Source organism: Pogonomyrmex barbatus, unplaced genomic scaffold (genome assembly GCF_055798465.1).
Source record: "Pogonomyrmex barbatus isolate J1 unplaced genomic scaffold, ASM5579846v1 scaffold8, whole genome shotgun sequence".
NCBI classification, from domain to species: Eukaryota; Metazoa; Arthropoda; class Insecta; order Hymenoptera; family Formicidae; genus Pogonomyrmex; species Pogonomyrmex barbatus.
In genome coordinates this window covers 8593317-8608478 of record NW_028297182.1, presented here as the reverse complement: position 1 = coordinate 8608478, position 15162 = coordinate 8593317, and the positions used below count along the sequence as shown (strand labels likewise).

At 37.7% G+C, this 15162-nt stretch overlaps 1 protein-coding gene across 2 annotated transcripts in view; it reads right to left on the bottom strand.

Annotated features, from left to right (window-relative positions):
- The window catches only part of raskol (Ras GTPase-activating protein raskol), a 63296-nt gene extending 49037 nt beyond the window's left edge, over positions 1-14259 (bottom strand). Inside the window, exon 1 of one of the 2 annotated variants that reach the window (XM_089083946.1) lies at positions 10946-14259. In XM_089083946.1, coding sequence (XP_088940072.1) covers positions 10946-11846 — 901 coding nt within the window. In that variant the 5' untranslated portion in view covers positions 11847-14259. The remainder of the gene's footprint in view (positions 1-10945) is intronic. The other variant, XM_089083945.1, reaches the window with a different exon arrangement.
- Positions 14260-15162: the final 903 nt, after the last annotated feature.

Below are 15162 nucleotides of genomic sequence, written 5' to 3'. Positions count from 1 at the left end.
GTCCCGATGTCCAAAACAATGATTGATGTGGTCCTACATAATTAGGTTAAAGTATTCTCATCAAAAAAAAGTATGACGATGATGTTTCGCATAATTGTGATTCTCACGATATTGCGTGTCGATTCGGAGGTCATGATGACTCATGTGAAAAAAATTACGACGGCATTGTGTAATGCGATGATCGCGAAAGTAGAAAGTATGACGCGTCGATTAATCACAATCGTGTGATTAATTGCGTTAATAAGTAACTGTACGCGCGCATACGGTGCTAATCAGCTGTTGTAATTAATCAACGAGTTCGTTGCTCCGTGCAAGCAGATTCACGGTATTTTCATTATATTCGACATATCTCTCACTTTACGTTGTTTCGCGTACAATATTATTTGAAGTATGTCTTTATTATAATTAAAATAAAATATAATAATCGAGGGTTTGATACAAGAAAAATGATATATTTTCAACTATATTTTACTGTAGTTAATTTTGAAAAGTATTTATTACTCTAATTACGACAATTACATTAAAATAGATAAGTAAATTAAAGATAAGTAAATTAGATATTTAGGAAAAAAGCCTCTCCTGTTGCTACTTTTACAATATCTAAGCACTCCAAATCTTGTATTATTCGTATAAAGCAAATAATGTTGTAACAATGAAGATAACAAATGCCTATGAACTTAATGGACCAGCGTGGTTAAGCTAATTCCGTACTGCCATTGTAGATGTCAGATTTCGTAATGTCCCTAGATCCTTTTTTCCAGTGAACCGTGCTTCCTCTCTTTTCAATCAAGGCAACATGTAAATTTTCGCGGTTTCACCCCCGCGCAATTTAACCGCTCAATTCTGCCGCTAACCTCGCAGTAAATTGCTATCTCAATTGATCGCGTCCTCGACAATACATTTGTGCCGACCGTTACTTAATGTCATCTGACTGCATTGTAGGACACGTGTATCGGTGACACTTTTCCGCGGAACTCATTCGACTCGACTTCGTACGCTCGTCACGCATTCGCCTGATGTCACTTCCGGTAAGCTCCATTCAAACGCGAGAAAAACGAGGAAGTTTCGTGCAACAATTATATCGCTTATTATGATTGAAAGCTCGTCAATTCGGAGCAATAAAATAAAGGGTGGTGTTTCAAAAACCGGAATCATCTCAAAGAAACCGATTTTTCAAATAACATATGCATGTAATAATATATGTATGTAATAAACCTCCTTCGTGACATCCCAAGCACTCAATCGTTTAAACATCGATTTTTTTTTTTTATACTTCCGACTTTCTTTTATACTAAATAAAGTTTAATTTAAAGTGTAGCAAATGAATCACATCGTGCTCTCGACGCTGTTAACGCGTATCGTTGCATCACATCCGGTGAACCGCTGTGAACTTGATAATGTCAGCTGTTGCTTCGCGAAACGCAAAGTGGATCATCTAGAAACGAGATGGAAAAATGTGTCGCGATATGCAATCGCATAGTCGTCAGCGATGCGATATTTTTTCCAGCGCGAATGCTTCGTGAAGTTCGTTGACATGTGATCATAGGTGCTACTCAATTAGAAAATGTAAGCAACAAATTTTTGCGAGCTAATATGAAAATAATAAATCGTTAATTTCATAAAGGAGATAATAATATTGAGTTTACAGCAATCTGGAGCAATCACTAAGATAAGAAATTACATTATTTTAAAATATAATTTATAGGAAAATTTGAAAAATTAGAAAAATGAACAAATTCGATCGATCGACTTTTGAATCGCCTTACTTGTCTGCGTTACAACGCGCACATCTTCTCCTATCGGTGTCTATGAAAAAGACTAGAGTGCAGCGACCGGGAAATTAGCATACTTATTGTCGTCTTGTGTGGCTTGCAGAGTAAACGAGGCATCCCACTATGCGTCACATCAGGATTTCTATCTTCAAAGGGGGAAAGAAAAAGTTATATCCCTCCCCCCCTCCCCCTCCCTCTTCCATTTGCATACATCAATCTCGCGTCACTTTCGCGACTCTGTCAATCATCTTTCGCTGCATTCTCCATATGAATCTTGAATGTCGGGGAAGCGCCAGGTTAATCTATATCGCATGACGATCGATTCACATTAAATATTAATCGGCTAACTGCGTTTGCATGTGGTGCGATCAATGAACGAGACACCACATACCAGCTGGTACACATTGACATTCGCAATGTGACGACGCGAGTCAGAGTTCAGTCGATCACTCGCGGCACGGAACACGCAAAAAATCGCATATCGAGGAGAAACACGTGTGCGGTAAAGTGATCAATGGTTTTGAGTGACGTATACACGCGCTTACGTACGCACGTGCGTATCAATCGCAGACATACGTGCACCTCCATACTTAATAAATCAGTCATTAATGCAACATAATTAAAATATATAAACAATATACAAATTATACAAATAAACGAAATCATACGATTAAATAATGTAAGAAATATATATATATATATATATATATATATATATAAAATATGCTTATTGTTAATCTTACAATGTCGATTACAATTTTCGACATTGTCATTGTCATTCAATTGAATTAATTTTCTTAATATAAAAGATACGAGCTTCAAAAATAAAATCGACGGCTGATCATTTCATGATGACAAACTCGAGCGATGTTTCTTATGAACAATTTAATCTGCTCTGATACACAGTAGGAATCGATTTGTGTTGTAATACATAAAACATAGAAATGTATCTCTGCAGTAATATCGATAATTTACGAGCATCGTTTTCTCACTTGAGATAAAGCAAGCTGTTTTAATCTGTGACCTTTCTCGAGAGCTATTTTTCAGCCACACCCTTGCCACGACAATAACGAAATCCTTTTGTATATCTCTTTTTGCTCAGTGAATCAAACTAAACAAAGATTATTGCGTATTTTTGACATAATATTGCGTATTTTTATAATACTTATCATTTATAAATCTATTTTATTTATCAGCGAATATATTATCATTATGTTTTTATACTTTAGATTTTTATATTTATTTTTAATTACGACATAAATAATAATTATTAATAGTTTTCTAAATAAAAACAAAAAAGATAAATTGATGAAAAATTCTATATTGTCATCAAAAAGCAACTTAATTGCTTAATTTAAACTGATAAATGTTGATTCACTCACTCGATACAAAAGAATACTACTATATTGTTTTGCGTCGTTCGGATCATCTTCTAAAAAAAGATTTGTCCGGTTTCTTGGCAGTTAACGATTAAAAATGGTAAATGATCGGGTATTAAAAAATAACAGGTTTTGTTACCGACTTTTGACATGCACAGCAGCACACCGCGATCGCTCGCTGTTCTCACGCACCAGCCGCCACCGCCGCGAGGCAAAAGGAAAGAAATCCGCTCACTTCGTGTAATTGCGGTCTGTCGACTGTTAGCTTGCCTTGAGTAACAGAACTTTGCTCTAACATCGCACTGTGTCATGAATCGTTTATAAACATGAACAGAGTCTAGCGTATACTCGGAGTATTGTTATCGGTAAAGGAGAAATTAAGAAATTGTACGGACAATGAAAATCCTAGTAAGCTGTTGAATCTTGAAGTAAAATATAAAAGTTTTTACAAACTTTCTAAATATTGTTATTAACGTTTTGTTTATTTTTTTAATAATTTGTTACAAGTCTTTGATAGAATATTTCGCTAATCAATATAATTCTCGTATTAACTTTTCGTATTAACCTTCCACTTTCGTTTCAGGAATGATAGCCTTAGGAATTGATTAAAAAATTAAAAGTCAAGCTTTTCTGTCTGTGTAAACATTGAACGAAATCGAATTGATCACGAAATCGATCGTGAGAAAGCGAAAACGAGTTACCAAGGAATTTCTAACTTTTCCTCTGGAAGCAGAATCGAGGAAGACTCTCTTGTCGTACTGGGAAATCTGATGGGAATAGATTTCCGGCGTATTCTCACATTATCTGCCATCCGAGAAAGACACTATTTCCCATTTATTTAATGGTTTATTTCTAATAATGTCAAACAAATATAAGTTTATATATAAGTTTTTTTGAAATACATATCATCAAATTTTTTACATTTTTATATTTTTATACTTTATATTTTTATATTTTTATACTTTTATATTTTTATACTGTTTTCATATTATATTCGATATAAATATTTCATATTTCATATTCTTAAACAACTTCACTAATACATTAAAAGAACATAGAACACTTTAGCTCATCGTGCATTAACACCACAATCGACTTGTATATGACAAATGTTACTTTCAAGTTGAATCGATTCCTATCAAGCAAATCGTCGATCGACGATGAAAGATTTAATTGCTAATGTATAAACTGTACAAAGATACAAAATATAAGGCCACGAGTTAAACTGGCGTCGGCTATAATTAAGTAACGCTATGTTGAAATCTCGTTTCACAACGAGACCTACATTGAGCAACGCGCCATGAAGAAATCTGATTCAGTCTCGGAACTCTTCAACGAGACACCGTTAGTATCTACTATTAGGTCAGTACAGTGGCGTTCCACGAGGTCGTATATTGGTCATTATCACGTATATACGTTCACGTTATTGATTTACGTCACCCGTTATCGCAGCTTGCTAAATTATACCGTATACCGGGATATTGATTCCGGAATGAAAACGTAAAAAGCCTAATCGAGAAATCCTTAATATAGATCAAATAAGAGTACTTTGAATGAAATTAATAATTAATATAAATTAAATAAATAAATCTAGAATGCATCTATTTTAGAATTCATGTTCTTTTCTTTTGTTATTGAGACAAAAATTCTTAAATGTTAAATATATTTTTAAAGATAATTTATTGCATTCGGTTGGGATGCTTTTAATGAATTGAAAAAGCGTTATTAGAGCGCAAGGAGCGCATGTTGTCGGATCGTTGTAGTGTTTTTGCGTCATACTTTTTATAATGAGAAATATTTTCATGTTATTTTCTGCTTAATTCCATGTTTCTTCTGTGGTCCAATGAGTTTCCCCATAAAAAACGGTGTAAAAAAGAAAAAGATCAAAGTTGAGTCCTTTTATCTCGAAATAGTTACCGAAATAAAGTTACAATTTACAGCGTCACTGTAATTTTTCACGGAGATAAAGCAAATGACAGAAATAGGACATGAATTGAAGAAAAAAATGATCTGATCTCTCAAACGCGAGATCAATCAATAGGGTAGAACTTTTTTTACACGCAAATTCGGGGAGTGTCAGAATAAACATGAAAAATTGAGCTCGCGTTATTGTGTGAAACGCAATGAATTCCCAAAAGCTCGATGAAAAAACAACGTCGAACAGTGACGACGTGATATCTGGTTTTTTTTTTTTTTTTTTTTTTTTTATGAACGTGCATATGCTCCAAACAGCAATATCGCGCGATATCGACCTTATGGTGCTCTTGCTTATCATTATAGATGTTAGAGAGAAATAAATTCATGAAGAATTAACAAATTTCATTTTTAATCATTTTTACTCGATGTTTCTGTATTCCGAAAAACGGAATATATATATTAAAATATGTAACCCAATTTGATAGACATTTAAATTGCAATTTAAATAACAATTTTAATTTAATTTAATTATTTTTAAAAATAGAAGAATATTAATTTAAATTTAAGGTTCTTAAATTTTTAAAAGAGATCGATCGATTTATCGAAAGAATTATTGTTATTACTGAATTTCTCAATAAGTAGAAAATGTAAGAGGGTAGGGAAAAAAAAATGTAGAAAAAGAGATAATGTCAAGGAAGTTTGGTTGAGGCAACTGTAATCACGGCGACTTTTTCTTTCGACTTGGATCCGACAAGGGCAGGTGGCTCTGAACGTACTGGCCCTGCATAAGTAGGTTCTCAAAATGTCGATGCAGGTCCCTGGATTGCAATCGATGCAATTTGTGAACGGTGGGGATTCTCTGTTGTTAGCGTGTCACGTGTTCCAACACAAACTAGTTATTCACAAAAATCATGGAAACCACATTCCTGCCAGGCTTATTAATCTTGTCAACCTCCGCCGAAAATAACATGTATCTCACGTTTCTTTAACAACGATATCATAGGCTAAACGCACGATTTAAAATTTGAAATTTATATGCTCCGTATAACTTAAATCATTAGCGTTATCAATAGTAATAAATTGAGAAATCTATTCAGAAAAAAAGAATTTCTTTTTTAATTTTATTTTACATGTATATGTTTTGTATTTTTTCTAAGATTATAAATATTAATTTTGTAACGTATAAGACTATTAGAAATTTTGTTTTTCTCTTCACATAATTTTTTACAGAATATATCTGAAAATGTAATTAAAATAAGCAGTTTCTTTTACTATGATAAAATTTAGGAAGAAAAGCCATATAATCGCATAATTAATATTTATTAACTGTATTCATACTTTTTGCATCAGTTTTCCGGCACTTCTGCTCTTTTCTGCACTGAGTACTTGCTGTTATGGCGCTATACAGTTTTGGCGAGACGTAAATGGAAGGATAATTATTCCTTTGAAGAACTTACGAATCAACACGTATAATCCTCCGGTTCTTTAATTAAGTAATTGATCTTCGGCGGCCGACGAGAAATAAAAGGCGTGAGTATTCGTTCGCGGTACAATTTCTCTAACGGTACTAAATTCGTTGGCGGAATCGCGAAATTCGATCTCTTGCTCCTTCCTTGTATTGGCCTGATTTACGAGGCTACTACGAGATCTCTCCCGTTCATTTCTGTCACTCAATCTCGTCCAATTTATCGCCATAATCGACGTATAACAGCATGGATAGGATCCATGGTAAAACTACCAGCGATTGACGTTCTTCTCAAATTTTGCAAATCACGTTCTATGAACTGAGAAATCTTATGGTTTCGCGAAGCGAAACTCTAACTCTTTCACAAAATCACAAATATCAAGTGAATTCATATACGACAAATATTTTGATCGTAAAACGATATACCTTTTTCCACTTTAAACTTGATTTTAGTTTAGAAATATAGATCGACTTTTCCCTAATAATATTACACCATTAATATTATATTATCTAGTATCCAATGTAATAAATTTAAAATTTTAAATTAAAATGTGTTCTCGACAATTCAAGCTAAAAGAGCTAAAAAGAGAAGCGTTTATGGTTTCTTTTATATAGACCATAAAACCCTGCAGAAATAAAGGATACTCCATAGAGTACATTTTAGGAATTGCTGGTAATGTAAGTTCTAAATTTCTGTCATTCTAAATTTCATGATAAGGTCCCCGCCATCGTGTTTATTTGCAACAACGTAAATGTAATTCACCGCTTTGTCATTCTTTCCTGAATGGGTTCTATTGCACTATATTTCCTGCTTCCCGACAAAATTAGCATAGAGAGATCGACGTTGGAAAGGCGGTAGAACAGTCGCAGAGCGACAAATGGCATCGAGCGAGCAGTGTGTCGCAACAGAGCTTTTGAGAAACCGGCAGATTCGTTCGGTTTCGTTTTATCGGCATGTTATCGGAATAATTTCATAGCTTAGAAACGATGCAATAAACCTTCGCAAAGTAGATCGTGGATTTAGACAAGGTAAAACCATTACAAAGTATCCATGTGAAACGTCTTACACCTTATTTATGTCTTTTCTCTTCCAGATCCTATGTTCCAGATATTGGATATTTCTAGAAGACTCTTGCTGTCGCCTGGGATCTCGTGGACACGTGACAATGGCTTAAGCGTTTTTTTCATGACAAATCATTTCAACTTGTAATATTTATTAAAACAAATTGATAAATTTATACCGTTCAATGAATTATTTGTTCAGATACTCATATATAAAATTTTAAACTCGAAATATCAAAACATAGCGAATAATATCAATATAAGTATGCGATATCCTCAAGTAATATACACAATCGCGTGTGTATTATATTTGAAAAAAAAAAAAAAAAACATATACAAAGTAAAATCCTCTCTTATAAAATGTGTCCTTATCATCATAAATATCCCTTTTAATATCATGAAGTATGTCATGGAGTATGTGTACAAAAAATGTGTGTGATGCACGCCTTCAGGATAAAAATAAATGGAATATATAAGGTGTCTCATAGTAGAGCGATTTAATCATTTTTTTAGATTCTTTATATATTTCATATATTTTCTTGATATATTTTAAATCCGAAATTAATTAGCTTTTTAATCAAAATATCGAGGGATCAATTTTATAAATCATTAAAAGATAAAAAAAAAAACATTTTCCAAATAGAAGAAAATATGAATATTAATTTTTGTTCAAGAGAAAACATTAAACAAATATTACAAATTGGAATAATCATCGCAAGCGATGTCGACCTCAAAGTTCGAGTTTGAGACACTGTTTATAACACTTCTCTCTCACGCCGATTCTCTCGTATCATAATAATATTCTCGGGAAGCATTAGATCCGCCCTGTTGAGTTCCGCTAATATATCAAGATAATTTTACGGAGCAAAGGGGAAAACGCGAGTAGACGCTCGATCATCTGCGATGCCATGGTATATCGAGAAGAGATTTAATACGCGCGACCGTGTGTATTTGCTCCGATAACCGTGTTTAACTGTGTGTGCTTTGCATTCTTCGCAATTATCGCTCGAAGGGAGGAGGGTACGTCGACGTCGAGACGCGGCGATTCATTCGTTACAGTTTGAATTAGATGAAGCCTTGTGTCGTCTATACTTTAGCTCTTTTGATCTCTGAAACCGTAAATTATTCGTTCGTGATACTCTTATCTATGGTGTGAAACTCGATCTATAATTTTGAGAGCTCGCGTAAAGGAATTTTGTTTCTCGGAATAGAGATTCGCCGTGAAGCGTGTTAATTTTTTCGCAATCGATCTTCCCTCTTATATAGATGAAATTTAACGACAAAGAACATGATTAAAATAAATAACTAACTATTATAACGAATGTATTTTGATAAATAACTCGAAATTTAATTACATTTTCGTTTGTTTGACCTTATGATTATCTTGATATATTTTAAATACAAATAATGTGCTATAACAATTGTGCGACAATATCTTGATAAATAATCTGAGAATTATTTATAAAAGATTACGATATTTGTTTGGAATAAGAAATAATCTGAATAATAATTGGAAAGAAATAATCTGAATACTGCGGACAAGAGATGAAAGGAATACAAACTCGAAATATCACGTGATTGATGAAATTACAAATGTTTCCGTGAACACATGTTTTCCGCGTAAATATCCTCGTCGCCCACAAAAAGCTGATATATTATCGAGAGAGATACGATGAGTGCGTAACGTCGTTCCAACTCATACGCATAATCATTACGCGCGTATATTCCTTAAAAGCCGGGGGACTCGTTTGGCGATGAGCGCACCCTGTAATTTTGCGCTTTGTGATTACGATTTATACCGAGGCTCGTAAAAGTTTTATGCTTTCAGCCGTCGCCATGCTTAGAGACTCTTGGAGCATAACACTGAGTGAGTGTAACATACTTTAAACGATCCTCCAAATTAGGACAATTAATTCCGCTCTAACAAAGTCCGATTCTACATGTCGGGTATAATACAGAAAAGTTAATAGCTAATTATTATTCCATTAAGATACAGTTCACGTTATATAAAAAAGTGAAGTGATAAAATTGTCAACACAGAGTAATCTTTTTTCTCAAATCTTTAATTGAATTTGCAAAAAAATGCAATATTTCTTTCGTTGTAAATGTGTGACGTGATAAAAATCATTTTAAATATACGTGATAAAAAATTGTTTTAAATATACATGGTATAGAGTTTTTATACTATTTAAAGTTATGAAAATTTTTAACTTCATTGCACACATTGCACGTAGATTCCTTTGAAAATTATCAAGTATAATAAATAACCTTCTACATAGTCATAAAGTATTTTCAGAAGCGCACAACAGCAGCAGCCTATGTTTATCCAAGATTTTATTAAGCGAATCTTCAGAATCTGTAAAATCAATAAAACTCTCGAATCTAGAACTCGTCATAAATTTCTACGCTTTTAAACGCAGCTTTAGTAGAACAGCGGGGTGGGGTATAATTATTGCATAATTATCAGGTTGAAAACAAAAATCATTTGGCTGCGAATGGTGTTGAGACACGTTGCGGAAGTGGATAATTAACACTCGTTGCTTGCTCGGGCAAACCGGCGCATCCGGCCGATTATTTGAAGATCGTTCCGGCGAGCCCACGATTTTAAGTATCTTGATGTGATTTATCTCGCGAGTAGTTTACCATTAAATATCCTACTATCAGATCACTAAGCATATATCTCACATCATTTTGTGAACGCACTACGGCTCACTACCGCAACATCATGATATGATGTTGCGGTAGAGTGATTCATATGCCTAACTGCCATATTAAATTTCATCACAGTCCTTACGTTACTTTTAAAATTGTCACGATAAAAGAGGTTCACGTAAATGCATAAAAAATTAATAAATTCATAAAAATTATAACGAATTAATTACTTAAAATGTATATGAATTTTTTTCTCATTAAAATGATGTTAAAAGTATTCAAAGGTATTCAAAAAAGTATTCAAAAAGTATTCTAAAGTATTCTAAAAAAATATATATATATATATATATATATATATATATATATATATATATATATATATATATAAGTTAATTATATTTTCAAACAATATTTAATATAAATATTTACGTAGCCATAACTATAGCTTACTATCACTAGTGAAATCTCAAATAATCATTACGACCTAGAAAACCGCTTTAGCACGATAATCTAATGAACTACTTTAATATATGAATCAACATTAATCCACGGAGTCGCGTTAGCGCGGTAATGTACACGATGTTCAGCGTAATGATGTTAAACAATATATATATCTTTATCACGTATTTAATTTGTTGCTAACGATCCATATCGAGGATCTATATAGTGTTTTAACAAACTGGAAAGACTTGTTCTACCTGAATGTACTCCGCCGTCGATATCAGCGTCCTCGAAGACGGAGGACTCGGCGCATTCATCATCGGCGACAGCGGGATCCTCGGTGGTATCCTCATCCTTGAATCTATCGTTACTCGCGCGAACATCCGTTTTCTCGGCGGTGCAAGGATTATCGACGGACGCGTGCCTTCCGAACCGCACCAGCGTGCTGTTGCTCCTCGCCAATTTCGTACTGTGAGTCCTGCGGATCAGCAGGTTCGTGAGAGTCGTGTTTTGCTTGATCCTAGGCTCCTGATGGCCGATCCTGTGCTCGCGACCGGATCCGGCTGATTTCGGGGCCGGCTCGACGACGATCCTCGTCGTCGCGGCCGGTTTCTCCTCGGCGCTCGCCGTCGATTTCTTCCTGCATCCGGCATCGTTCGCCACTTCGAAGCAGGCGATCGTGTTGTTCAGACGATTGTCCTTCCTGTTGCTGGAATCTTTCCTGCCGGTGAATCGGCTCTGGAATCGCTCGATAGTCTTAAACGACCTCGTCCTTTCGACCTTCTTCCTCTGTTCCGCCTGACCGCTGGACGTCGCGGGCGTCCGCTCGCACTTGGACGCCTCGAAGATCCTTGTTAGCGATTGCACCTTGCCCCTCACCTCCGGCATCTCATCCGCATTTCTCCTCGCGCTCGACGTGAAGCCATCGTTGTTGCTCAGCGTACGCGTCAACGACCCGGAGTTCGGCGTCGCGGACGTCTTCGCGGACGTGTTGCCGATGGGGAAGGTGTTGCAGGCGAATTTCTCGCAGCTGCCGTCCGTCGAGTGGCCTTTAGTTAGCTTGACGACCGGCTGCCGCGCCGACTCGTTGCCGTCCAACGGCACGTAGAACGTCGACCGCCGCTTCGGTGACTCCTCGGGATTCTCCGCGGTCAGCATATCTTCACATTTCCCAAATCCTCTCGAGACGGCGTAGGACGCGCGGCAAAGTGGTTCACGCGTGGTGTCCTCGCGTCACGGCGCAATCCGCATCGCTCGAGCGGAACCAAACACCGCGCCGGATGTCCGACTATCGTTAGCTATCATATCTATCTACTTGTCGAATTATCAGTGCGTTCCGGTTACTTTCCATCCGCGTCAGAGACAGAGACTTGAATCGAATCGAATCTTTTTATCCGTTATGCTGACGCTCGTTCTATCTCGTAGCGTGTCACTCGTAGTGACGACGGCACAGGCATCGGCTTTCGCATATCACGCGATATCAAATCTCGATCGTTTTGCACGTGGACGATTTCCCTCTCGATCGATTCCGACCGCACACTATCGTATTTTTGCGTATCGGATGTCCCTTCGGTATCGACTGCGGCGTGATGTCAAGGTCCTATGGCGCAGGAACATTCCCCCACCCCCGCAACCGTGGATTAACCCGAGAGTCACATACGATCTTCCACCGTGGTAATAACAATGATTGACGTCTCTCTCTCTCTCTCTCTCTTCCTCTTTCTTTCCTTTCTCTTCCTTCTCCCTTCGATCGAATCGATTTTTCGTGACGGCCCTTTCGAGAGAGAGGCTTGTCCCTTCGGAGATATTCCTCCCTCCCTCTTTTCCTCTCGACACCCGCGTTAAATATAGACGGACATCGAAACGGCGTAGCCGTGGATGAGGGGGAGAGAAGGAACACGTGCGTCGTTAAGGCAAGATGAATATCAGCTGGCTGGTGTTATCTTCGCGCGCCGATACTCGCGGATAACGAGTTGAGGCGTTGAACTGTGAACGCGCGAACCCTTCTTCGTGTCCTCTCCGTGGCGGCGAAGTCGCTCCTCCCGCAAAGAGCCTCCTTTTATCTACGTCTTGTTTAAGTTTGTTTTACGCTCGTTCATGTAAAAGTCCTCTTGTAGCGGCAAGTCGCTTCTCTTTCACAAGAAAAATCCTTCCTTTATATATTTGTCCTTGTCGTAGAAATCCTTCTGATCTTTTTTAATACTTTATATATTCTTATTTATTCTCTATCATATATATCTTTGTATTATTTCTCCTCGTTTTTCTTGTGTCTCTTTATGCTTTTAATTATGTGTCTCTTTAACTTTTAATTAAAGAGATTTTTTTTTTTATTAAAATATATTATTAACGTTGGGAGGAAGTTATCTCGATTATCTTATCACGTAACATATTTCTTATCTTTTTACCGTCTGTTTTGAAATATTTTTGTATCAAAAAGAGGAACGTCGCTTAGAGGATTTGAGATATCTTTCTCTTTTTTTTCTACGAGTTCTGATAAATCTGATTTCCCGATTTATTTGCACCGAAAGAAAATCACGGCGTAACTCGTGCCAGAAGAAAACGAGACAGGCTTAGATCGAGATCAGAAAGGGTCTGTCTGAGTGGACGCGGAGAGGAATCGCCGTAGAAGAAACCGATGGAAGAGGAGATGCAGCTGAAGAGATTGCAGATGGAACTGGTCGAAGAATCCGCGACGATCGCGGAGAATTGCCGTCGGTGTGGATAGGATGTACGCCGTTTGAAATTGTTGGGCAAAGCCGGTCGAGATTTACGATCGCAGGCGAGCGCTCGCTCCGAGTCGGCCGAGAGGACGATTTATAGAAGCCGGATTATAAATTCCACTAAATTCACTCACGTAGGAAAGAGTACGCGTGAATCACAGCGCGACGAATTACAACCAAGAAATCATCGATCGTCACCTGTCGCCGATTATTCACCGAAAGTTGTGTCGCCGGTCGAGTCCTCGAGGACTGGTGCTCGCGCACGACGACGAGTTCCGACGCGCATTCCGACGCGATTAATTCCACGATCAAGAGGGCAAGAGGGAGAGCGATCACTTCTGTTCACTTCTGTTCACTCCGAGACACACCGCGTCACATATCACTCAAGAGAGGTAGGCTCCTCTCCTCACCGAGAGACACACGCGCGCGGAGAGACGACACACGGCGTCTCCTCCCACGCACCTCGCGCGATTTTACGCTCGAACTTGGAGCGAACTCGCGCGAACTCGCGAGTGCGATTCCTCCACTCGCGATATACCGCGCGCGCGGGGCTCCGTCCTCGAGCGCGACGATCGCGCTCGGCCACCAACGCCGAGAAAAGTAAGAGGTGCACTCCGATCTGACTCTCTCACGATCTCGCTTCCCTCACGATCGCGCGGGTTTCACGACGATCGCCCCTCTCTCTCTCTCTCTCTTTCTATATATATTTTTATCTTTCTATCTCACGCGACGTGATCCAGCCGCGCGAATCGATCTTGTTTTTCCGCGCGGACGCGGAGAAACGCGTACGACAACGTTGCGCGGGATCGGTCCGCACCGCGGACGGACTCACGGCTATCTGGCTCCGACGAGCCGGACTTAATCCGAGCATGCTGCGAGCGCCCCTATCGGCGGCGGTCTTCTCGACGCGCGTAAAAGAGAGGGAGAGAGAGAGAGAGAGAGAGAGAGAGAGAGAGAGGGAGGGAGAGAGAGAAACGGCCGACCTGTCGGAGGATCAGCGACGAATGCACGTCGACTGCATGCTACGCTCGACCAGACTTCCAGAAGTGGTTGATCGTCAAGTCCATGGCGAAGTGCAGAGATACATTCGGATAAACGATGGGAAATAATACATTAGAGAATGTATCGTAAGAGAAAGATATTGGTCAGCTCGAAAATCTCTCAAGAAACGCGTGCTAGAAATATTAAAATTAAGAAGATAAAATTTTTTCTGAAAATGAGAAAAGCTAATAATTATTTCTTTTTTTATTTCTCTATTTTTTTTTTTATTTTTCTGCATGTATTTCTACAATTTTTGTAAACATGTAAATTTATACTGCTAATTTTCAAAAGTGAAAAGTTTACAAAACAAAATGAGTCCTGAATGCTGTACAAGGAAAGGTCAACAATCGCTTTTGGCAAGTATCAATTTTGATTGACGACATTTAAAGAGAAAGAAGTCTGGTCTTTAGAACAAATTAAATCGAAATACGACACCAATATGATAAAGTTGATAAGCGTTATCAACATGATTTTGTGTGGCAACTGTTGCACAATAAATGATCGCGTTATTTCTTTGTTATATATATTATTGACGATATTGCAACTTGAAAGCATTCTACAAACGGATCACGAACACTTGCAGTAATTAAAGCGTAATGATAACTGGGAAGGAGTAACTTCAATTGCGAGAGGTCTTACGTAACGACGTGTTAATTACGAACGTGCGATGTAAATGTTTCTACTGTTTAAAATAGAAATCTCGATTACGACCT